We start from the raw sequence: 27,302 nt of genomic DNA, 5'->3' as shown, positions 1-27,302 counted from the left end.
TGGCTCTGCCGCCGTCGAATAGCAGTTCGTAGCCCGAAGTCCACGTGCATTTCAAAAGGTAAAGCGCACCTTGTTCGCTCGGAGCTCCAATCTATTTTTGTGCGCAGATGAGAGGAGAGCTTCTTTCGAATCTGTCTGATAGGTTTTGTTTTGACGGTTTATAGTCAGCCGTCAACACTGAATATTGACATCACCTTGCATCGATCAATTTGGAAGACAATTCAATATTGCAATTGATATTCATCTATTAATATTGTAAAGTAAAAACTGTGTCATTTGAGATAATTGAAGACAAATTAGATTTAATCCACCATTCATTACTAATGTTTGTTAGAGTTAAGTTTTGAAGCTGGTAATCTTTAGTTCTATTGATGAACATCAGTATTCAAAAGTTAAGCAAGACTCAACAATCTCCAACTTTGTGAGTATTTGAAGTTAGGTAAACGATAAACAGTTAAAACAATTTCTGTTTTTGAAATTTCTGATATGACTTTGAAAAGGAATTTTCACTCTAGTAGCCTGAAACAAAATTCTGAGACTCTTATCATCTTGATCAAAGAAATGACTTTTCAACTTTTTGTATAAATAATACTTTAATTATTTAGAATAATATAAATATTGAATTGTACTGAAAATTAACATCTACAAATGACAGTTCCAACTACATCAACAGGAGTATCAGTTCAAGATTATTAGAACGCCGAAAGCATTTGCTATCAAGACATTTATTCGCAGTCCTAAACTTATCCTTGGTTTGTTCCCGTGTGCCATGATCTTCTCAAGAACGACATCTGACTAAATCATAATGTCAAGCGTGAAGATCGACGACCACAGTTCGAAATCTCCTTCCTTACCCGCGTCTCCTGACAGTCGGGATCCTTCAGAACACCAACCAACTGTCGTATCCTCAAGCAAAGTTCCACCCATGGGTCTGATGTCAGAAGAAGCTAAACCAAGACTATCAGCTTTTACTCCTGTATCAGCAGGGCATCAAATACCAGGTCTGCCTGGTTTGACACCATCTCTTGTCGGACTATCCGAATATCTGAACTCTAGAATGCTACCATTCGCCAAATTTGCCGACTTGGCCGCTAAAAGCCAAGCAGAAAGTTCTACCCTACTAGCCAGTAGATCATCCGTAGTCAGCGGTTCAAGCACTGATGGGGCGTCTGCAACTCCCGACAGTTTCCCACCTGTTTTCCGTCCCATGTTCCCACCTGGGGGACTCTTTCCAGGAGCAGACACGGCACTTATTTACAGAGGACTTGGAGAATTCCCTCTAGCTCCCACTGGTCTTCCTGCATTTTGTAAGTTCATTTATTTAAATTCTTTTCTATTATTTCGAAGTATTAATTTTTTTTAAAAAAAAGTGAACCGTAAAGTTTAAGAAAAGACAATATCAGTTAATGGCAAATAAATAAGTAAATAACTATAATAATAATTTTGTTTCTCTGATAAAAAAATTATTTTTTTATTTATTTGCTTGATTGTTATGATAAAGTTAGCCGAGTATTTTAATGAATGAAATAATTTACGAATATCATCCTTAAGAAATGGTAATTACAAAATTTAGAATGCATTATCTGAATAGGTTTCTTCTTTAATAAATAAGTTCATAACTGAGCACTTCAGGTTTCTCTATAATTCTTCCCAAATATTATAATTAAAAATATAGCATTAAATTAGAAAAAAATAGTTATCTCACCTAAAAACTTCATAATTAACAATTATGATACTTCTGTAAAAAGAAGGTCAATTTTGAAGTTTCTAGAAATTTTTGTTTTAAAATCCCAATTCCTCTTTTCAATCTGTCATAATTATTTATAAACTTATTCAACATTATAGATGAATGATATATCCTATATAGAACAGTTATTTCGATTCAAGTAAAAATGTAAAGGACCTGAGAAACCTTATGCTTTATTATAAATAAACTTTTTATTATAAGTAATAAGAAAATTATTATTTTGTCTTTGAATTATTATTTTATTATTATTTTGAATTAAATATATAAAAATTATAATTGGTTGCATGACTTTCGATTCTTTTGCATGTAAATATGTCTTATTGTACTTGAAAAAGTTAAATCAATTCTTTATTTAAAATATATGACACTTATGAAGCATGATAATTTTGTGGTATGTGTGAGTGTGTTTTTCTGATTTCTGTTGTGATGTTTAGAAGAAAGTCAAAATGTTTAAAGGAAGGAAAAACTGTATTGATAAAGATATCTTCAATATTGATTGAATAAATATATATATTTCCCGCTTCAGAAAGCAAGTATACTTACGGAAATCAACGATCTGTTTGTGATTTATGTTATAACAATTGACTGTAAAATTAAAACATTTTAAGACTATAAAATTAGTTTATTTATTCATTTAATCTACATTATAAATTCACTAAAATGTCACAGAAGTATAATCCGTTTTTTAATTGAATTTTACTGGTTCTCTTTTTATACTACAATATTATCTTTCATATTTACTATTTGTATTCAAATACAAAAAGAATAAGTTACAAATCTTATATATGATCAAAATCTTTTATGCATTATTTATCCAAAAATAAATTTAAAGAAAAATTCTGAATGCATTGCTGTAATCATATTCTATTAGATATATTCTTATAAGCATTGTGATATTATTATTTACTTTTTTAATTGAAAAAAAATTATGATTTATTTGTTTCTATGTTGATAAAACTATAACTTCTTTAAAAACAAGATGAACCAAATTTCGGATGCATAAAAAAAAAAAAAAAAAGAGGCATTTGAAGAAAGGTTAAAATGAAAGAATATGGATGAGAAGAAATTGAAATAATGTGCGGCAATGATATAACATATGTATATATATTTATATGATTCCAAAATAATATTTAAAAAAGTTCATAAAAATAGAAGTATTTTCCTGATTTTCTTAAGATTGTTAAAAATATATGTAAAAAATAAATTATTGTTTTTTAACAATAGCAGAACCTATTCCATAATATAAGATAGCTTATTTTGGCATTTTACGTAATTTCTAATATTTGTTTTAAGTTTTATTGGACTAAAAAAAACCCTTTAAACTTTTGAATGGTAAAGTAGAAAATGGTTAAATAGAAATAAATTGACAAAAAAAAAAAAAAAAACCTTTAAACAAATAAGATTTTTTTTTTTTAAATCTTCTTCTTCAGACATATAATTAAGCGTTACATTTCCAAATGATGAAATCTTTTCTTCTTTCACCAAATACTTGGAGGGCCATGATGTCAGTTAATTTAACTCAAGAAAAGAGACTAAAATTATTAATAACTAAGTTTAAAGTAATAATGTTTGTCATGCATATTTATAAAAGTCTAGCGTTTAATTTAACAAATCTAAGAAATAAAAAATATAAAATGCATAAATATTTTTTTTCTGTTTTTGCTGGTAATTGTGACTTTTAGTACATGATATAATACAACTAATTGCAAGTATTTTTTGATAATATTATAGTAAATATAATGAGATTAATTGAAAGTATTTATTGATAATGATAAATCCTGTTAATCTAACAAAAATCCTGTTAATCTAACAAAACTACTGAATTCCATTTCACTTATGGTAAATTAATAGCATTCTTCTTAAGTTATGTTGGTAAACCATAACACCATATATTAAAAACTCGGAAAAATTTCCTATTTAGGAACTATATAAAGGGAAAAAATAAATATCTACTAATATAAGATCAATAAAAATTAGAAATATATTTAGTTTGTTATAATGAAAACCAATTACATATTAAATAGTTTAGTAATACTACTTTTTAGAAAGCTTTCTTTCTTCAATGTTCTTTCATCGCAATTTGGCGATTGACTATTTAACAATTCCATGGTTTACGTTTGTAATTAGAATTATCTACCTAAATATGTGACCTGTTAAATGTAGTAGAAAAGGGGTAATTTAATTGAACAGTCAGAGTGAAATGATCAAATAGTAGGTGTGAATCAAAAACATGTTAAACGACAACTAATGTATTAAGCAAAATTTTACTCTAAAAGTCTTAATTAACTTTTTATCATTGAATTGTTAATATATTTATGGGAAATAATACCTTAATGAAACATGTCACGTGGTGACACCCTTAGTCGATGTAGGCGGGCAGAGAGCCGAACCACAGGTAATAATACAGAGACGATTGCCTTTATTTCCTTTCGACTACTGAAAGGTAAAGATATGTCATTAAAAATATAATTTTAATTATATATATTTACCTTCAATAAAAAGTATAATTAAATATTTTATGTTTTGAATTTTCTTATGGAATCACTTTTGATTTCCTCTTTTATGAAGTATGCAAAGAAAAAAGACTGTAACCATCAAAATATTCGTAGTCGAGATTTTAAAGAAACTGCAGTTTTCAGACTTATCTGAGCCTGAAAAGTATATTTTTTGTCATCTAACTATCTGTGTCTAAACAAGAGTTATCTCTCTAGTTTGGCATCAAACTATCTGATAGCTCAAAAATACTTTTAATGAATTTAGCATATATGATGAAAGCTTATAAAAGTATTAACATATGAACACAAGACCAAATTTACAAATTTCTAACCAAGTTTGAACAAAACCGATTCTGAGAAAGTCTGCTTGCTCGATTATCTAAATGTAGCAATAAAACACGATAGCAATAAAATGAAGAGATCTAGATGGGTAAATTTGGTAGAATGGTTTTAGAACCTATAGATCCTTATTAAACTTTGAATCAAAAGTGTTAGAGTTGACCGTCTACCGATGTGTACTTTCGCAAGCATGTAGTAACTCAATAATGCATTGAGTTAAATAAATAAAATATGTTATATTATTTTGTAATTATAATTATAATTATAATTCTATGTTAAATTTTAATGTCGTTGACCGGAAAATTCCAAAATAAATATTCAGTTATCTGATACTTTTGTACTAATCATATCCCCGAGATTAACTGCCAAAGATCTCATTCTAATAAGTTCATTCGTAATTAATATCCACCAACAGAGTACGGTTAAGAATACTAAAACGTATTTATAAGAGAGTATGCGAGAAAGTTTCGGTGAGACAGGTCCTACTTTTTTTTAAACACATTCTGACGCAGAACATAAAAGGAGATCGCCTTATTGAATTGTTGAGCCTTGTCATTTCTTTTTGTCCCTTTCGGAGCAATATTACCCATCTGCATGATCGACACACGAAAGCTTAATGTACATCAAATAAGCAAATACATATATTAATTTTAACAATTCCTTGAAATCTATTGAAAAAAATTGGCTCATACTACATTCAAGACAGTAAAAGTTAGAATTCTTAATGAGGGCCCCTAAAGGTGTTTGAAAAAGTTTCACCATCCTTAAATTAAAAAGTTTATATCTAAATGTAAACCTTTTTGAGTATCCTGTTGTTTGAACGCTTTTAATAATTCCAACTCGTAGTTCAAGCATGTTGAATATGAACACATTTAGAAGTAGCTTCATCTTACGACCTACGATCCTTGACCTTCAAACACGGAATTGTTACTAATTTGGTATTTTTAATTACTCATACAAGAAGTATAGAAAAAGTATTGCAGTTTTCAAAAAATTCAAAATCGAGATTTTTATCAATCTTCATGTTTAGAACCTCCCTGCCCCGCAAAAGCACTTTCTTGACATTATACCTACCTGTCTATGAGGATGATAATTCTGAAACATTTTGAACTACACGGAAGAAATTAAGTAAGTAATTACGTCCAAATTTGTAGATTTCTATTAAATTTTGAATGAAATCCATTTACAGGAAGTTTGTCTGTCTGGCTGTTCGAGTACAAGTGAACTTTATATCTATAAAATGCAAAGATCTAGGTATATAGATAACATTTGATACATAGGTTTAGCCTCTAGATTCTTATGAAATTCTTTGACTGATTTCTTTAAAATTTCATAAACAGTTTACCGACTTTCGTTGGCGTGTAAACTCAATAACTCATAAGCGCAATAAACCAAATTAATAAAATTCGGAATATTATCTATATATATATATATATATATATATATATATATATATATATATATATATATATATATATATATATATATATATATGTTTCATACTATTGTTCGCTAGTGTAATACAATACATTCGCAGCCTTGCTCAAGGACCATAATGTTATATGATAGAAGGAGGCTAAGACTTTTACTTTAAAGTGTACGAGAAAGGTTAGGGGAATTCACTCCCGCTAGTCTTTTCTGATTACCATTATTACCATTTTTGATGTGAAATTTCCTTCTCAAAGGTAACTAACTGTTCAAGAAATTATCTGATGATGGTCTTAAAATGCCCCAGGAATTATTTTGATAAATTATCAGACTCATTTATTATTTCTTTGAACAAAAACGCTTAAAATGCATTTAAAGTCATTTAGCTGGTTATAAAGATTTTTAAATTTCAATTAATTCATTCTATAATTCAGGATTTTTGAAAACTCTTTTTAAGTGAAGGATATATGTACAATATCCCAATAGCATTCCCCTTCATGGAAGACTGAAAATTCTTATAAATAATTAATATTCATATGTAATATTTTTGGTAGAATGCTTTAACGTACAAAAATGGAACAGGAACACATTCGGTTATTATTTTTTTTAATCAGGCATAAATGTTTTATTTTCATAAATTCGTTATTAAATTTTTTAGTAAAAACCACCTTTTCTCTTTATAAAAAAAATATTTAAAAAAAAAATAACGAAGATGCTATTTCATTAAACTTGATGTGATTGTTTATCAAAACGAAACGTTGTGTCGAAAAATTACGATTTATTGTATTTTTGATAAAAAGACGATTCGAGATCGGAAGCAGTAGATTCAAAGCTTTTTATCAAAGTGATAAGAGCAAATTGTTCAAATGTCGCGTATCATCTTACCAAGAAATTATAATTCTTCAATGCATATGCTTAACAATATATTATCTAGGTCTAAATAAAAGATTATTTTCGTTCATATATTTTGTTTATTGTTTATGGTCACTCAAAGCAAAACAGAATTCCAAAACTCGAACACCATTCGTTTGGAAAAATTAAATATCACGCATGAAAGAAAGTAACAAAAATATTTCAGCTTAAAAAAATCTTTAAGTATTCTTAGCTTTTTTTTGTGCTATCTTGGTATCATTTTTTTTTTTTTTAATTTTCATATCATTTCAGGATTTTATTTTTAAACAAAACAGTATTTTATTTGCAATAACTAGACACTTAAATGAGATAACTTGCCAGTATTGTGAATAGTCAATTCCTTAATACAATTTACACATTTTATAATTTCTAAAATGTAGAAAATGTACTTGTGATTGCCACTGGGTGTTTTCTAGTCAACATAAGCGGTGATTTAAATAATGCCTAAATTCTCTAGAATTACCACACTTCGTCTGGCGCGAGAATAAGAGAGTGAAATGTATTCTAAAAATTTGAAACGTATAAAGTTGTTTTAATAATTGAAGTTCTTCATTGCTACTCTCAGTACCTTTTTATCGTTATGTTTACTATTTCATCCCAAATTATTTTAGCTTTGAAGCTCAGTTAGCAACGTGCTTCCGCATATTTTAAAAATAAATGAAGATTTCTTTTAAGACCTAAATAATATCTTACTTTGTGCATTCATACAGTTATTGTAATTATTGATCAGTAGAATGACACGAACAAGTTATGATGAGGATTAGGAGTTAAAAATTTCATAATTAGGTTATTTCACGAATTTCTTGTTTAATTCGAGGGGAATGTACATACAGCCCGATTTTAATAAACTAAATTTGTTACAATTAAGAGGTTGAACATTGTCACAATTAACAGATCAGGAGAAAATTTAAATTTATAAAAAAAACAGTCGCTTTTCGCCCATTTTGCGATTTTACGTCCCATGCAAAAGCGATAGATATGAATCAATTTTATGATTTTTTTTCATCGTTATATTTATCAACAATTCGCAACTTTTCTGTAGTGCATCAATTTTTTTTTAAAAATTCTTATACTATATATTAAAATTCTGTGTGCCTTTAAGATCAGAATTTTCTTTTCAAGATTTCATGCTATTTTCATTTTAAATATGTAAATATGTTGTTGTTTCTGCCAATTGGAAATTAAACTATTTTCAAACATATCAGTTTCTTTAATAAATAATATGATTATTATGATTATATTCAGATCTACCTAACTGACTGCAATAATGTACGTTTCAGCATGCTTCATGAAATTAATTAAAATTTTTCTTGGATGATCTATATACATATATTTATAAGATTTTAAAGTTCTCAAAATTATTATAGAAAATATTAATCTGAAAAATTGCAGCGTTTTTTTACTTTTCCACATATGAAATATAGAGAAAATATTGTTAATTATCAAAAAATTCTATTTCTAGATTTTGAATAATCTCGATGTTTCAGATCTCCTGCTTCCTATAAACGTATTTTAGGAATTACGCTGACTGTCCATTTGAGAATACAATAATTAAAAAAAAAAAAATCTTTGAGCTAAACTGTTGAAATTTGCTGTATGAACTTAACACCAAATTTGATGTACGGATTTTTCATTTTTCGACTCGCGTTCAAATTTCTATCACTCTTTAAAATGAAATCTTATAGGGAAAAAATTTGCTCATCTCGAATACAAGTGAAAATTTTGAGAAAATATTTGCTTGAGTACAAGTGAACAAAGTGAGATAGATAAAATAGATGTTTATCATCTAAAATGTAAATTTTTGTCGAATATTTAAACAAATCTGTCAAAATCTTGATTGTCTGTACTCTTGTATGCGCGTAAAGGCTGCAATGATAAATCAATGAAATTCGGTATGAGTCTATATAATTCAGTATCAAACTATGGTGCCCATCGTTCGAAAAAAAAACACTCAAATGCATATTTGCACTATAAATTGAGTAAAATGTTAGATTGAATTAAGAAAAATCTATACGTCGTAACTATAGCTTACTAATGCTTTATATATATAATATAAGGAGGCATATAAGGCTTTCGCGGCCTTCCAAAAGCCGAACACTTTTTGAGAAAGGAATAAGATCTTCATTAGAGAGTACGTTGGGAAAATTTCATGCCGACCACTACCTGGTTAATGCTGTATTTTAGAACAGTGGCATAATTTTTTTTAAAAATTTACTTTTTATTAATCGCGATGATATCATTTTTATTCCTAAGTGTGAAAGAAATGAACTAATTAATGAAATTGAGCTCTAAATTATTTATTTGTAACTTAAATTTCGCAATAAAATTTAACACTCTAAGGTATTATGTTAAAAATTTACTTAAAAAATCTGATTCTTGTAAAGAAACATTATATGATACTTTTCAAAACGGTTAAAAAGGTTATTTTTTCATTATTCACATTACTTGTAAGTATTTATTTTTAAATTAACAGTTAACACTTAACAGAATTAGTTTCGCTTTTATTTTGAATGCATATAAACTTCAGATTTCATATCTTCAACTTCATCCTGATTTATATTAGCAAGAGAAATGTCAAAATTTTATTTAATTAATTTAGAAAAAAATTCAAGACAAGTCTAATATAATAAACATTTTGCATTATTTGGCTTTATCTCAATGGAAAGAGATACAGAATTTACTTTTTTGATTTTTTTACTTTTTCATCTTTTTATTTTTTATACGGATTCGTAAGAATGAGGCTTTTAAAATTTTTAATTTATTTGCTGAATGACATGAAAATCAGAATAAGTAGCCTATATATATATATATATATATATATATATATATATATATACACCACGTAAATCGGGTAATGAACTATGTTTCAGAAATTAAAGCGTCTTATTTTCTTAGTTTACTGTAATTATTTCTTACATTCAAAAGATAAAACATGAGGCAGATTAAATTTTGCAAATTCATAATAGTTTTTTTTTCAAATATTTCTTTACTCATCTTAGATTTATCAATCATTTTCCACTTATCGTAGTTCCATTCAAACATGCACTGATATGTGATATTCGGAAAATCTGTTAGCATGTCAGAATTTGTTTTGGTAATTTCCCAGTGGGTTATGCATTATTACTTTCTCTTTATTCCTACAACTGTTGAAAATTTCAAATCTTTCTGTTTCATTGCAAATATTCTAAACAATGTATTAATAACTTTATATTATTTTTATATTAATAAAATTAGATATTTAAAAAAATTCAGCAAAATTGTAATACTTTTTAATTTTTTCTCATGTTTAATCATGATGTTTTCAGCTCAGAGCTAATATATGTAAGAAAATAATTATTGCCTGAACTTTTTTTTCAGAGTTCTAAAACTAGTACTATTCGCCTTTCTATAATATGTGAAGTTAGTATAATTATATATTACAAATTGCCAATTTTAATCTTTTTATAATTAAGTCGTGCAAATAAGTATATTTTTGATAGGAATATGAAAGTATGAACCACACACTCACACACACACACACACACACACACACAAACACACACAAAACAACTCAAAGTTTATTACTCATATAATAACATTTTTTTCAAATCCAAGTATTATGCCAGTTATTTTTTGGTCCATAAATATATTTCTTATGCAGAATATATAAAAACATTAGCAATGCCTAAAATATAATAAAATTTTTTTAATATAACTCTCCTTGAAAAAAAAAGAGAATAATTTACTGTAATATAAGGAAAAAGGATTTTGTTTAGCACAGTTTTAAAACAGTACCTAGAAATGCCATTTGTGAAATAGAAAACATCAAGAAAAAAAAATCGTAGAATATTTGCATTGGTAGAACTCCGAGGAAAAAGAATTCACCGATTTTTTTAACAATATTTTTCATATTTTGCTCAATTTCTATAGCATAAATTAATGTAATTTATGTTTTAGTTAAATGTTTGTTTAATCAGTTTTTCACAGTATCTTTTCACTTATAAAGAGATCAGTTTTAGAAGTATTTATTTCCAGATGAAAAAAAAAAATCAAAACTTTTCAGTACACTTTTTTAAAATTAGAAATTTAGAAATTTCATCTAACTTTCCAGAATCTCAATAAACTTAGCTTTATAAATTCCTGTTTCAATTATTTCATGATCTAAAATCTTACTGCTTGCCAGAATTTAATTTTAAGTTTAGTTTTATTGGAGACATTACATTAACTCATTCGAGACAGAGCATTTTTTTGTTGGGGGGGTGGGGGTGAAGAATATGAAATTACAATAATCATTTTTGCGTACACGGTATGCAATCTGTCTCGAATGGATTAAAAATATATCTGTGCACCTCATATAATACTCAGTACCCAATACTCACACAATACGACAAATACAACAAAGTTATTTAAATTATCTTTTTTTCCCACAAAGTAATGCATTCTAATTTAATAAATTCTAAAACTGTATTTTCATGAAATTTATGTTATTAGAAATAATCTGTTGTTCAAAGGGATGCTTGGTTTAATTTTTGATCACATATTTTAACTGAAATTCAACTCATCGGCTGCGATTCATTTAGAGTCGATTGATACGCTAATGTAATATTTGGTGGTGAATACGGTAGTCTTAAAATAATAACTGATTTTTTTTAACTGCATAACTATATTCAATTATAAGTATAAATTGCTTTATCTCTTTTTTGGCGTAATATTTCAAGATCAACTATTAAAAAAATGTATAACTTTCATCTTAATCTACATACATCTTTCCCATACTGGAAACATACTCCAAAGACTTCATCAATCGGTGGAATTCTGAGTAAAGGAAACTCAATCTCTCATAGCTCCGAAATACTTGAAAACTCGAGGAATTTAATACTGCGTCCTACAGATGGAAAAGGGGAGGGACTTATAAGCTTACCCCTTTCTATCGAGCCTAGCAGCGAAAGAGAGCATACCACTGCCTAATTAAAACACTAAGCCGCAAGTTAATTGGGGCCGCGTGATGTTGAACAGCGTTGTTACATTATAATTACTACATTTATTTTCCCGACTTAACTAATGAATGGAGCGGGGCTGCTTAATTGCTCCCCCCTAATTAACAACGTTTTAATTGTTGCCTAATAGCTAGCCGATTAGAAGCTTTTAAAAGAGCACTTTTCGTGCCGTGTGGAGCCTCTGATTCTTTTCTCCATCGCGGGAGGAAAAGTTAAAAGGCCTAACAGGAGTGACTCCTTTGGAGAAGGAGAAAATTAAACAAAGGGGAAGGAGCGAAGGAGAAGAGTGGGTGGAGGGAGGAAAAGCCCATTAAATTTAATTGCATTTCCTGGCTCAGCGTAATTTTCATTTGTTTCTACAATGTGATTTAAAGTCTAGCTCCGTCTGAGTTAAAAGGGCAAATTAAATTTTTGTCAGATGAAAAGAGGGAGAAACGTACGTTGAAATAGCCTGACTTTGCTCTTCTCTCTCTCTCGCTCTCCTTCTCGTTCGCTCTTTAATTTAACACGAGTGAAAGCTAAAATTCTGGCGTGACTTGCCTCTCCGGTCTACGTCCAATCCCGGAGCTCAACGGGATTTTTTCATTAAGATTGGATGGTGCTATAGGCGGGCTGAAAAAAAAAAAAAAAAAAAAAGCTAGACTGCTATCGTGTGGGAGAGCTATGCAGGGTCTGGCGAATAGCTTCTTCTTCTTTCCTTACAGCCACTTTTTTTTGTCTTTTTTTTTCTTTTTTGCTAATGCTCTCTTAGTGTTTAATCTGCAATATCATTAAGGCTTAAGGAATCATCCGAACGCTGCTGGCGGTAGTTCTTTCTTTCTAATACAAAGACAGGTAGAAAGAGAGAGAGAAAAAAAAATGCACGAAAAGAAAAGAAAGAGCAGATTTTTTTTTTTCTTTTACATTCGTAACTTGTAATTCCTCTACGACTTAAAACGTTTTCTGCTCTTTCTCTGCCATCTTAATTTGAAAAAACTTATGAGTTTTCAAGAAGCCATTGGAAAATGGAAGTTAAAAAAATGTATAAAGGTACGTATAAAACAGTTATCTTACTTTATTTTAGAGTCATTTAACTTTTTTTCGCAGATTCTCACGCAGAGCCGGTCCGTTTTTATTCGAGAAGAATTTAGTGAAAAAAAATAGATGAAATTGATGAAAAAAATTAACTTTTGCCGTTTTCCTAATGATTCCGTGGGGTTAGGAGAAAGATTTTTTCTCTTCGAATCCCCGTATCCCTCTATTCTGAAGATGTTAAATGAACGGCATTGATTTGGCGTTTTTCAATTTACCCCTAGACACATTCGGTTATTAAAAAAACAAACTGTTTTTTCGAGAATTTATTACTTCATTCCTAAATGAATGCGAATTTCGTGTAAATGGATTTTGGGAAAACTCAAATCTGATTAAAACGCGATCTTTGAAAAATGTTCAAATAGTATTTTAAATGAAAACAAAACGTTGATTAATTTGTTAATTGATTGCTTTCACGTGAAGAAATGACATAATTTTCTTCCGTTTCGAGTATCTTTCGTTAGACATTGAATGAAATTTTTAATTGATTTAAATTCATAAATCGTTTTCGGGCGTTCGTTTTGAAGCATCCGTTTTAATGTGAGAATATTTAATTTCGTCAAATGTTAAGAAGATGCTAAACTGCATTATATAATGATTGATTTTTTGAAGGACATTTAATAAATAAGTATACAGAGCATCTCTTTTAAGGTATCCGATTAGGTTAAAGACTAGGTTAATATGGATGAAATTTCACATTTTTCTTTTTATTTATTGATTTATTTTTTTGCAGTTTCAGAAACTAAATACGTTTCTGTTTCCTGTGGTATCTTTATTTTGTCCTTATATCAATTAGAAGACAAGTTATAGCAAATTATTGGCATGTAAGTGTTTCTTATTTACAAGCATTTAAACACTTTAAATACAACTTCTGAAGAACGAATGTTTTCATAGTTCTATTTTATCATCATATCTCAAAAAAAAAAAAAAAAAAAAAAAATCAATATTTAATGAAATTTATAACTAGTGCTCGATATGTTATGCAGAATGTAATGAACTATGGATTTGGTGTTGAATGTTCTATGAATAGATGCTCTATGAATAGAAAAAATTCCAAAATTTCAAAAATAATTTCATATACTGCGCACAAAAATTTTATTTTTGAATATAATTCTTAGATAATAGTTAATTACATTTTAAGATATATTACACATGTAATGTTACAAAGAAAAAGGAAAAATTGCAAAAATTTTTTGTTCTGGAACAATTTTAGTTTTTGTAAATAAATGCTAAAATTTATATAAAAGTAGGCTTTTTCTTCAAAACCTACATATATATTTTTAAATAATTTCACTTTTATTCGTTGTTTTTTCCTTATATTAATAAAAACACATAGAATAAATAATAATTTTTTTTTTTTTGAAAAATCCCCTCCGAACCTTGTAGGATACCTTAACTTAATATGTCAATAGATCCTTAAATGTCAATAGATCAAATCCATTCCTGTATCTGTTTCCCTTTCCCTTTTTTCTTTCCAAAAACACCTTCTTTTTGAAATTGCATTTTAAATTTTATAAATTATGAGATGCAATAGCTTTGAATTGATTGTGGAAGAAACTGTCAAAGCAAATTAAAGTAACACGAATAATCTTAAGTAACAAAAATTGAAAGTAAGATGAATTTATTTTGTAATAAACTTGCAATTTTTTTCATAAATTTTTATATTTCTTGATGCGGAGACATTTGAGGGGGGGGGGGAATAAAGCATTTTGAAACATATAGGAAAATTTTTTTACCATCTTCTGTTTGAATTATATACTTATAGTGATAATTTTTACATCAATTTCAAATTTTTACTTGGCAGCTAATATTTTAAAATTGACTTAAAGTAACACTTAATCGAAAAAATGTCCATCCATTATTTCCAAAATGCGTGTTGTCATTAACGTGAAGTATTTCCATCTTTTTAATACTAGAAGAGTTTCAGATAATATTAATTAATCCTTTTGATCCCGTCTCTGTCTCCCTTGGTGAACTCAACTCTTTTTCGATAAAACCAAAAATTTAAAATATTTCGAAATTTTTCATTCATTCATTCATCCTAAAATAATATCTTTTTAGTTTTCGAAGTGCATTCCTTGCGTTTTCGAAATGAAATGTTATCTTTTTCATAGTAAAATTAAACAGCTATTATTTTTTATAAATTATATCATATTCACTTCACCTGGTGATCTTTTTGATCAGTTTTTAAATATTTAAAATAATTTGTGAATTTATTCTTGGCTGCTCTATTTTTCATAATATTTACATTCATCGGTCACCATTTTGAGAGGTTAACTTACTATACCTGAGGGAAGATGGGAAAAAGAAAAGTGTTTCCTTTTATGGGGTTTGGGAGAGGGAGGGGGAGACTGCCACCATTTAGTCCCGGAAACTCAATTACAGAACCACCGCATAAAGGAAGGAAGAGGACTTGAATAGTAATTGAATTTGTTCCGCTCTGCGCAACTCGCCCAATCCTGGGGATGGGTTCTTGTTTAATAGGCCAATAATGCCATATTACTTTCGAAAAGTGGCCAATCAACGAGGGCGGTGAAGGGTAGCACGTGCCACGGCACGAGGTCGGAAGTTCTGGGGTGCAAAAAACGCTACTTGCCACACACATAAAAGAGAGTTTAAATAAGCGCAATGCTAATAAACAATGGTATTTGATCAAGATCAGGATAATGGTATTTGATCAAGATCAGGATTAGATCCGAAAACAAAGTTTCAGTATCTGCCATGAGTAAATAAACTTGAAATCAGCGAAATGAAAAGTAAAATAAATAAAATTCGCTTGTGATGAAAAATATTATTTTATTTCCAATTTGAACTGAAATGCTTTTCGTTTTCACTTAATTAAATATTTTAAACTTCATGAAATCCTTTCAATATATATATATATATATAGATATTCCATGAATGCTTCAGAATAATCACGTTAATGAGCGATAATTTGAAAAAAAATATCTCACTTTATAATTATTCACTACTCTTTCTAAACATTAATTAAACCTGATTTAATGACCTGATTACAGCTTAATTAAACCTTATGACAGCTTTAGTGTGATAGTCACTATCTGTATTTTTATAATCAGTCCCTGATGATAGAAAATGAGTCTGGAAAATCTAATCACAGTTTTTGAACACATAACATTCTTTTTATATTTTTTAGTTATCACTGTAAACTAGAAACATTATTTGGCTCAAAAGAAAAATTTGAACTCATGAAGTTTGATCATTAAAATATTTCTTCATCAAAGTCAAAGAAACTTATTATTTTTGTTAATAAAAATACTGCGAATAAATATTCATCGAAACTTTGGAAGATTATCTAGTAAGGAAAAAAAAAAAAAAAAAAAAAAAAAAATTCTTAACTTTATAAAATAAATGAGTTAAGTAAAAGTATTGTATCTTATTATTACTTCGGAGCAAATTATTAAGCAAGATATAAAAAAAAATGCTATCTAATTTAGTAAAATGGTAATTTCAATCTGATGAAAATCCAAACTAAAAAACAAAATCCAATAAGAAGACATTAAACCATTCTTGGCATTCATTTATCACCAAATTGAAACATTTCATTACAATAAACTGGAATTGAAGTTGGTCCAAGTAAACTCAAAAACCTTCGCTTCATTAACTAAAAACGGTACTTCCATCTTAATACTGCTTAGATAAAATTCATTCAGCCACGTCACAAGATTAGATCTCAAGCAATTTTTCATGCATATAAATTAAGCGGCGGATTCGTATTTCTCCCTCTAAAAAAACATTCGTTGCTTAATAACTTATTTATTCAAAAGCAATCTCGTTTATATTCAAAGATGATAGCGAAACAATCCAGACTTAGATAATACATAATCAAAAGCTTGTTCTCTTATCACCACAGTATATTCAAATTTATTCCATTACTACAGTGTTTCGTTTGATGGCTTTAATACCTTAAAGCCTCCTTCTTACTGTTTCGGCATTAGATTAAAAATATAGATTGAGTTTCTTCAGAAATAACTTATATGTATAATCGAACTCACGGGAACTAAAATTTGGCTTTGGCTTTTATTAGCATAACTGTATTTATTTTAAATTTAATATCTCTTCTTTTTTCTATCTATTCATTTAGCTGGCCAAAACTTAAAGTAATGGAAGAAAATTCTTGTATATTTAAATATGATGTTATTGCATGTGAGAGTAGTCCGGTGAAAAAGATTTGTAACCAAATGCAAATGAATTCTGTGGAATTCCATTTCGAAATTTAAGGCTAATGGAAACTTAAGATTATGACTTTCACTTCGGAGAAAGTGCCTCAGCTTTCGTTTGGAATTTAAATTAGGTTTAAAAATACATATTGAAAGCGTTCTACTAAAGTTTGATGAATGAAACGAATGCAAGAGAATTTGATATTATGTCATTTAAATGTGATAAACGAACAAGATTTTTATTTTAATACTTCATTATTATGCTTTTTTATACTAGTACATGTCAATGAAATATATCGATTTTCATTAGTGTAAATTGCTTAATGGGTTAAATTACGCATTAAGCAATGCTTCCTTCTTACTGTTTCGGCATTAGATTAAAAATATAGACTGAGTTTCTTCAGAAATAACTTATATGTATAATAGAAGACACGGGAACTAAAATTTGGCTTTGACTTTTATTAGTACAACTGTACTTATTTTAAATTTAATATCTCTTCTTTTTTTTCTTCTATCTATTCATTTAGCTAGCCAGATCTTAAAGAAATGGAAGAAAATTCTTGTATATTTAAATATGATGTGGGTTGCTGTTATTTAGATATGCACTGTTGGTAACAAATTGGCGATGATCATTTACACTGAGGATTTCAACTATCGTCGTACACTAGTAACAATAATAATGTACAACAATAGTTGTACATCTTAGTTGATAGTTGTATATCATTGTTGTACATCTTAAATTATAAGTTTTTTTTTTTTTTTTGCTTTTAAATATGTTAAGCTAATAAATATATGATTTTAGATAAAACTACTGAAAAATAAATAAATAAATAAAATAAAAAAAAAGGTATTTGAAAAGTGAAGAACTGCGCAGAACAACTGTTTGTGTAATCTTGCAAATTTGTTGAAAGCCTGGTTTTTGGTTTTTCCATAGCTTAACGAGAAATTTAAATTTGAGAAAGCCTTAGAAACAAAGAAATATTTCTTTTTAACCTTATTACAATTACTTTCAAACGCGATAAAGCACTTAGTATTTTAAACTAAAATAGATTTTGTTTATTATGACTTGAAGCCTGTTTGCCAATTTTTTGCATTTCAATTGAGTTAGGCATCACGATTTTAACTGATAAATTGATAGTGATTTTGATTTTTTAATCTTATTTTTTGGTAACTAGACAATTTATAGGGCTTCGAAATAAGACATGAATTCTACATGTATTTCTGTTCGTAACCAAAACTAAGAACTTTTTAATGAAAAGTTATCGTTGCGATTTCAGATATTGCTAGTTTATTATCAGAAATTCTTTTGCTTATGTCATAAAAATTCCTAACCATTAATTTATATGGAAAATAAATTAAAGAAAACTGTTGTGAAAGTTAATTTTATTAGTACTAATTTCTTTCTTAGACTTTATAACTGACGTTTGGTTTCAACCTATATCAATGCATTTATAATCATAAAAAAGTAAATATTGTGTATTTAAATAAAAAATACAAATAAATGAATAAAGAAATTATAAAAATAAATACAGAATCAACAATGGTTTTTCAAACATGTATGTATTTTTTTAAATTTCTAATCTTTCCTTTCTTGTTTGTATTGGACGACAATTAGAATATCTTTTTTTTTAAAAAAACGCCGTTACATTTACTCATAGATAAAATATTTTTTTAATTAACATTTAAAAATTTATATCGAAATGTTAGAAACATGAAAAAGCTTCTTTGCTAATTTTTTGTCGAATTTTTCAAAATTATCTAAGTTTTCGGTGGAAATAAAAACATGAAGACTATATAAATAAAAACACGAAGACTATTTTTGATATCAACTTATATACAATTATATACAACTTATATACAATAAATATACAATTTTTAATAACTTTTCAAACAGCAGCGGCAGAAAAAGCAATACTAACATGAGATTTAAAAAAAAAAAAAATCTTTTACTTCTTAAATCGCATTCCAACCCGATTTGGATATATTTAAGAAAGATGTTAAAACTTAAGCAAATCATTTAATTGGAACAAAATACGTTAATTAGAAGTAGATTTGCAGGCCTTTAACTTCAAAACATGTAAAAAAAAAAAAAAAAAAAAAAAGGTCAATTCTGAGCTTGATCTTTTTTTTTTTTTTTTTTTTTTGAAAAATATTTTTAATTTATATTCAAATAATAATTTTTTATCTATAAAATAAAGCATAAAATATTATTGATATTGTTAAAAACTACATTAATTTAGTTATCACATTTAATGATGGCTACATGATAATTTGTCTACAAATATATTTTTTCTAATTTTAACAATTCACGGAAATCTATTGCGCAAAATTTAAGTTGATGATCAAACGTGCATATGCTTTACTGAAGTCAAGAAATTTATTGGAATATCGATGACTGTAACCAAAGTTTCTTGAGTAACATGAAATACATGGACAATAAAAAAAGCATCATCTTAACATACACACTTCTAAAGTCAAGATATTTATTGGAACATCGATGATTTACTGTAACCAAAGTTTCGAAAGTAACATCTGATACAAGGACAATAAAAAAAAACGCACTGTCTTAATATCTGAGAAAAGATATTCTGATTATTGCGTGTTTACTCTCTGTTCTTGCTTACTCTGGCGTAGCTGAAACTTAATACCAGAACAAGGATAGAAAGGCTTAAGAATCCTACAAACAGTACCGTTTACTGTGTGATGAGTGCAATCATTGGCATCGGCATAGAATTAGTTTTCTTTTTTTTTCTCATCCACCTATTCGGCAGGATCGACACTTCTACTAAAGGGCAAACGGAAGCCATCCGCTTTCCATCTGTTACTATCTGAACTTCCCCTCCCCCCCAACTGGAGAAAGGGGGAATGGGTCAAACGCTTCCTTGGCCCCTTTTTCTATTTGTGTCTCTTGTATAATAATAAGGGAAGTTGGGATTAAAAAAAAAGCGAGTGAAATAGATTGGTTCAACATTTGTTCGCTCATGACAGTAGAAATAATGTTCTAATGCTTACCGTAGAGTTTTTGTGATTGAAAAATAAGCTATGTGCGCCTTTCTGACAGTTAATTAGATTTCAACGATTCGTACCAGTGACTGTTATCAACCGTTGAATGTCAACAGATGTTTTTGAAAAAGAATGATAGTAATGAAGATGAAAACGTAGAACTTTTATAAAACACAATGTGTATGTCTTTTTATTTTAAAGCAATTTTTCAGAATTACACGAAATTCTGATTTCTTACTCAATTAACGATTAGTTTCTGAAGATTACTTATAAATTAAAGTATAAAATAGTTACACCACTATTTCAAACATTTATTTTCTTCATAATTTTATAGTTAAAAATTCGATAAAATCTAGACCTTTTTAAGTTATGGTTTAGTATCCTTTTCAAAGTCAAAATAGATACTAGATAAATACTAGATACTAGATAGTAATTAGTGAGCTTGTAAAAATTTAGCCGAATTTATAAACTAGCTAACATGATTATGACAACTTGTTCAGGCATAATTTTTACCAAGAAAATGATTGTAATGTTTGACGTAATTTATAACTAATCATTTTTACATAATTCACAATGCCATGCGTCATAACATTTAAATGCGCAAGATATCTTAAAAGAGACTTAAAAGAGAAACAATTTAAAATATTTAACGATATATATGTACATATGAGAATATCATTTGCAAAAGCTTCAGTAAAAAACTAAGTTTTAATATCTCTGGAATAAAATCCACTGTTTTCATGATAGAAATGAACATATAACTGGCTATAACTTAATGATTTTTATATATTTTAAAGTGGGATTTATTTTTTGAACGAGTTACTTATATTTAGAAGTTTGAAATGTATTAAATTTTTGATGATTTCTTATTGCTAAATGAAATATATGAAATTTTATCTAATCAAAATTACTAATTCGTTTATTTTTTATTTCAAAGAATCAGTGTTCAAGGCAGAGCGATTCTTTTGTTATTTTTGTTATCAATTTTGTTTTGATGAAGTTATTCAAAAACATCAAAACATTGAGACAAATGTAGTTTTATACTTCGAATTCCTTTGAACTGAAGTTAATATAAATAATTAGATTCGTATTTTTTGTATAATTTCTTAGGGAATTCAAGAAAATGAAAATTTAAAATTTTAGTCTCCCATAAAATATTAAACTATTTTATACAGAAAACAGAATAAATTTATGCGCATGTGGTACTTGTCAACTATCCAATAAAAATTTTATTTTTTGCAAAAATATTGAAGCATTCGCTTTTTTAAAAATATTTTTCTCATTCTTTTTCCTTTTCAAATTTTCATTATTTAAAATTTTACAATTAAGAGCAACTAATCTTAAAACTAATCATGCATTTTAAAATTAAATAAAGATTTTAAAAAGAAAAAAATTCAAGAAAAGCATATATTTTATATGTTCTTACTTAAGAAATACATCTTTCGCTTTATTTTCTAAAAGCAAGGCCTTTTAAAGTTCACTATCCGGGGCATCGCGATTGACTCCCCAAATATCTATTTAAAATCCCATTTTCTACCGTCAACCGTCAGATTTTTTTACCGGAAGCTCCGCAAGTGCTCATAACAATAACTATTAGGATCGGATACCAGCCCCAAGATCGGAGGTGTAATTTCCCTCTCCGTGACATCTGTTCTATTGATTATCTTTTACTTTAAGGTCAGAGGATGGTCAGACCTCGAGCAGAAGAGCTCAACAGATGTCATACCAAATGAGAACAGCTATCAGATCTTACAGTTTAAGAAGGTTTTATTCTTTTTATTAATACATATATATTTTATTTTGTATAATTTTTCTCTTAACTCGTTAGTGTGATCAAAAGTTGTAAAATCTGATGATGTATAAAGATAGCTAAAACGGTGCAATATTTCCTGAAATTTAGCGTTTCAAATCTTACATTATTTTGCTTTAGACTTTGTACATTAATAAATTGTTATCTGCTTTACTCTTTATTTTAAAATTATTTCAACATATTTAGCGGAATATCTTATTTTTTTTTTAATAAAAAAAGTTTGTGATATCATTTTTTTTTTTTACTTAACCCTTTAAAGGGCCATTTTTTTTCTAGTCATATTATGTTAAAATATTTTTAGGCTTGAAATTAGAATAAGAAAAGGGATTGATTTAGCTTATTAGATAAATTTAATTTGATTAATTAATTAATTTGGTTAATTAATAATTAAGTGACAAGCCAAGACACATCATTTTGTCTGAGATAAAGAACTGAAGCATCTAAGTTTCTGACCTTCTAAAAAAATTTGTCAGAACTTATGCCAACCTACATAATTGTCATACAAAGATTGATAAATTTGGTGGGAAGCATACTTCTCACGGCCCTAGAAAGGATTAAAAAAACTCGCTTTGTTGATTTGAAATCATTCAGTTTGATTTTATATCAACTTCATTTACCTTACTTACTTCTTTTTAAAAGTATAATATGTACTTCTAACAAGTATTCATAGCTTTAAAGTATATAAATGATGACAAAAGTATATTTTATAAGAATTTAGTGCGTTTAAAAATGATTAAACCAGCTAAATTGATTCTTGCATCAGTTTAAAGTTAAGGTAATTTTCTATAAGCTAGAATAAAGTATTTCCATATGCTGAGAGATGATGAATTTTAATTCATTATTTTAAGCTATTTTCATTCCCATGATACTACAATGCACTGAATATTCCTGTAGGATCAAGAGCTTTGTTTGTGTTATAAAATCAGAAATGTGATTCTATGATAAAATTAATATACTAATGAACGAACCTACCATTGAAAATTTAATTTCTTTTATATATTTTTTTATACATTCGATTACCCACAAACTTATTCGATTACCTCACCTAAACTGATTTTTATTACATTAAATCCAAATGCTTGAATATCATTTTATTTTCCTTAAAATACTTTAATATCATTGTGAAAAGTTTTTTTTCTTCTTAAATTTGAGAGCTAACAAGGAATTCAACAATGGTTTGCTCCAAACTATACCCAGATTTTTAGTAGAAATCAAAATAAAATGAATGTATACTAAATAAAAATACGTTTGGATATTTAGCTATTTCATACCTATTTTCATATTTGCAGGGGTAGTAACGTAAATATGTAACAGAAAATTGCTTTTAAATAAAAATTGCTTTCATTAAAAATGTATTTTTATTTATCTTTCCGCCACATCTTTCTATCTGCCTCTCATCATCTCACTTTTTGTTCTGTTATAACGAATTTAATTACCTACAAAACTAAGCAACTTTAAATTTTAACTATTTTTAAGCATTTACATTACAACTGTTTTTAAGGAAGGAAAATTTGATTTATAAAACTGTGAAACTGCTCATATTTCTATCATCTTGCAAAATAACGAGCACATTATTTTGCATTTACACGATCAATTTCAAAAGCAAGAACAGAAAAAAAAAGCGTTTTTCTTCCAAACAAAATGGCAACAACTTAAGTACCATTTAATACTAATCTGTCGTGCGCAGCAAGCAGTCTTGTCCCCTCGAGTCGTTTAATCACAGTGATTAAACTGGTTTTGCCCATTATGATCGTCATCAGTTTATTTTCTTCGCCAATCAGCACTATTTCATCACCATTTTAAGAAGCACTTAGAGCAGTCAGCGCTTACTTGTGACTTCCGACACGTGAATCACATTATAGCGTTACGAGTATTGTCTAAAAATTACAGGTTTTCTGCCAAACAGCCAATGATAAGTTATAATTTTTAGGCTACTACTTCCTACTCTTTGAGGTAGAAGCTTTCATGTTTATTAAGTCTATTAAGAAAACGTTTTATGGGTGTTCTATTTTGGAAAATTCGTTGATTGCTCTCTGAAAATAAGATGATTTTTATGTTCTTAGTTTGCTCATTTGCATTTGGGCAGATAGCTTTAAATATGCTAAAGTTTGCTAACGTTTTCATGTCTTAAATCCATGGTACACAAGAAAACCAAATACTTTTTAGAAAAATTCACTATATTGAAATGTTTTTTCTTCCAAAATTCTGTATCAAATGTAGGTTTTAAGCTCAGTTATTTGATGTCATAGCGCGTAAATTAAAAGTCAAAGTTCAAGTTAAAAAGATTAGTAATAATAATAAAAAAAGGTTTTCTATTTTGAATATATTTCGAATTTTTAAGTAGTATCTTCCTGCGTGTCTTTAGCAATCATTTATTATGCAACTACATTCCTTTTCGCGTTTATTAGGATTGTGTATGATTTCATTAAGATTTCTATGGTGTGTGTGTGTGTGTGTATATATATATAATGATATTTTAAAATCTAAATGATATCCTGATTAATTTCTTGGTTTTTATCTTGAATTGATCCATGTTGATTTCGCCTAAAGTGTTCTTTTGTTTTCTGATCCAGTTCCCACTTTTTATTTAATTATTTTTAAAACACACTCTAAGAAATTGATGATTTTGCTTTTTCTCACACTCCGAAAAAAGGAATAAAAATCCCTATAACATTATAATGTTATAGGGATTATAATATATTTTTTATAACATGTTATAAACATTTTTTTAGAAATATATAAGATTATATTTCCTAAGTTACACGTGTGAAAGAAATCCCTATCTTATAGTAGAATCACTGAAAGAAAAAAATTTCGGTCGCTTAGCTCTTGCATCGCTGTGTTGACTGACACATCTCTGATCGTTTTTTTTTTTTTTTTTTTTTTTGCTGTTTGTAATAATAGTCCCATAGTGAAATAAATTAAAGTTAAAATTTTAGAAAGCTTCTTTTTTTGGCAGTAAAATAGAAATTAATCAAGTTTAAATTAAATTTTAAAATATCATTACATATATATATATTCACAGGAATAAAATTTTCTTTAGCTTTTCCTCATTTTGTTTTATGTCATTCTGTGCTGTGCTCGTCGCTTCTGTGCTACATAATTCGTGCTTCTCGGGATGCAATAAAATGAACTTAATAATTCAGTCTTCTCTGTCTTTGGATCGACTCTGCTTTGAAAAATATTATGCTCACACTCAGACAGACACACACACACACACACACACACACACACACACACACACACACACACACACACACACACACACACACACACACACACACACACACACACACATACACACACAACAACAACAAAAAGACTAAAGTGTCTGCTTATCACTACTATTTCTGAAAGCAATTTATGAAAATTCAAATAAATATTATATGTTTATACTTTCTTCAAATATTTTTAGGTATAAGAAAAAAACGCTTTTAGGTATAAGAAAAATACGCTGTATTGCACAAATTAAGTCCTTCCAATGCATTACACTTTGTTTAAAATAAATATTTGAGACGACTACAGATGACATGTGATAGAAAGACATAACACTGAATAAACAACAAAAACCTGCATATGTATGTCATACCAGATAAGAAGGAATTAAGCTGTAAAGTCTGTTAAATTTGTATACAAAGGTTATCCACTCTTAACTTGGCCCAGAAAATAATTTCTGAGCCTTTAAAGATGGGCAACAGTTCCAACTGAAAAAAATATTTTAAATGAAGGAATTGTTTTAGTCAATAAATGCATATGCCAAAAATTTACAAAATCCAACTTTTTGTTTTTACTCTTCACCATTCCTATAAATCATATTTAGCAAAATAATTTTGACATTGTTACACTTCAAAAAAAATATTATTATACTGCTACTACGACTGATCCAAACTGATTGAAAATCTCTATATTAGACGAATTTTGTTATATTTGAGATCTCGGGACATATATTATGGCAGATATTATAGGATCGTTTGCAAATGCGATATTATACATGGCTGTGCTATTAAGCTGAGATTTTTTCTAATAGTCTACGTGAAGAAGTATTACTAAGGGTTTGAAAATATTTATAATGAATAAGAATTTTATAAAACAATCCTTTATTTAATTTTATTTCCTCAATTTTTATATTCGCTTTTTTATATTTAAGAAGAACATATATTTGCAGAATTTGTATTTTATAGGACTATAAATGCTTTTTGTGCTAATCTATTTAATATTTTTAAGCTAATCTATTTTATTCAAAATTTACACTTTGTGTTTGAGATTGTAAAAGGCTTGAGATTGTAAATTATTAACTACTCAAAAAGGGGGGAAAAGGAAGAATGAAAGAAAAGAAACTAAAATATCTATTTCTAAATGATAACGTTAGTTATGCCTAACAGATCTCAGACTAGTTGTCACTAGGTAAATGAAAATTCAAACCTTCCTTCTACGATGAAAAATTCAGCTGCTTATAGCGATATGTTATTCTTAATTTTTCTTATATTTTCTCTTATATGTAGTGACTACTTTTGAATTAAAAATGCGTCTGTGTGTTAACACTTTTGTTACTGTTATTTAAACTTCTTCTATGTGGCAAAGCAGTGATTAATTTGAGAGTTTAAATCATTTTGAATGTAAGTAATTTTTAAAAGTTAGCAGCAAAGTGACTTTTACTTTACGGTTTTAGAATAGTTGATTGAATTGCCTTTTAAATATTACTTTGTTTTGTAAAAAAAAAAAAAAAAAAAAAAAAATTATTTACTTTCCGTTATATATTTCAGTGATGAAAATGTATTATATTTCTATTATTTTTTTGTACAATGGAAATTTATTTTATTTGTTTTTGGAAATTTACTTTATACCTTCCTACTTGACACATCAACAACAACAATAAAAAAAAACAATGTCCTTTCCAATTTCATCCAAATATTTTTTTTCTCCAAATTGTTCCGAAAAAGTTCTATTCGATCCCTATAACTTAGTTGGTTTAATTTTAAAACACTGGGAGATTTTTTTTTATCGTATGACAACATTTTTTAAAACTAAATTAGACTGATAGAGCCTGGGAACCGTATATTAAGTGGAATTCCTGCATTTCTCTAAAATATGTTTATTGTCTTAAACTATTTAAATATTTTCTTTCTCACCATTTAAAGCATTTTTCCAAATGGAATTTTCTGTCTGTCTCTTACTTAAAAATTAGCAATTGGGCCACCATAAGGGCGGATATTCTATATATACTTTAGTAAAAATACAGTTGCTGACTTTAAATATTGTTGAATAAAAAGTAGATTCATAGAAAAAAAGAAAGATGAAAGAAATTAAATGTTAATTGTACCCTTTATAATAAGATGTAGATAT

The 27,302-nt window shown here is 27.9% G+C and overlaps 1 protein-coding gene across 1 annotated transcript in view; it reads left to right on the top strand.

The window, feature by feature from the left end:
• Positions 1 to 634: 634 nt before the first annotated feature.
• LOC129957931 (homeobox protein rough-like) overlaps positions 635 to 27,302 on the top strand; it is a 39,808-nt gene continuing 13,140 nt past the window's right edge. The window contains exon 1 of the mRNA XM_056070184.1: positions 635 to 1,307. Coding sequence (XP_055926159.1) covers positions 806 to 1,307 — 502 coding nt within the window. The 5' untranslated portion in view covers positions 635 to 805. The remainder of the gene's footprint in view (positions 1,308 to 27,302) is intronic.

This window comes from Argiope bruennichi, chromosome 2 (genome assembly GCF_947563725.1).
Source record: "Argiope bruennichi chromosome 2, qqArgBrue1.1, whole genome shotgun sequence".
Classification (NCBI taxonomy): domain Eukaryota; kingdom Metazoa; phylum Arthropoda; class Arachnida; order Araneae; family Araneidae; genus Argiope; species Argiope bruennichi.
Note: the sequence above shows the minus strand (reverse complement) of the source record. Positions and strands in the feature narration are given on the sequence as shown.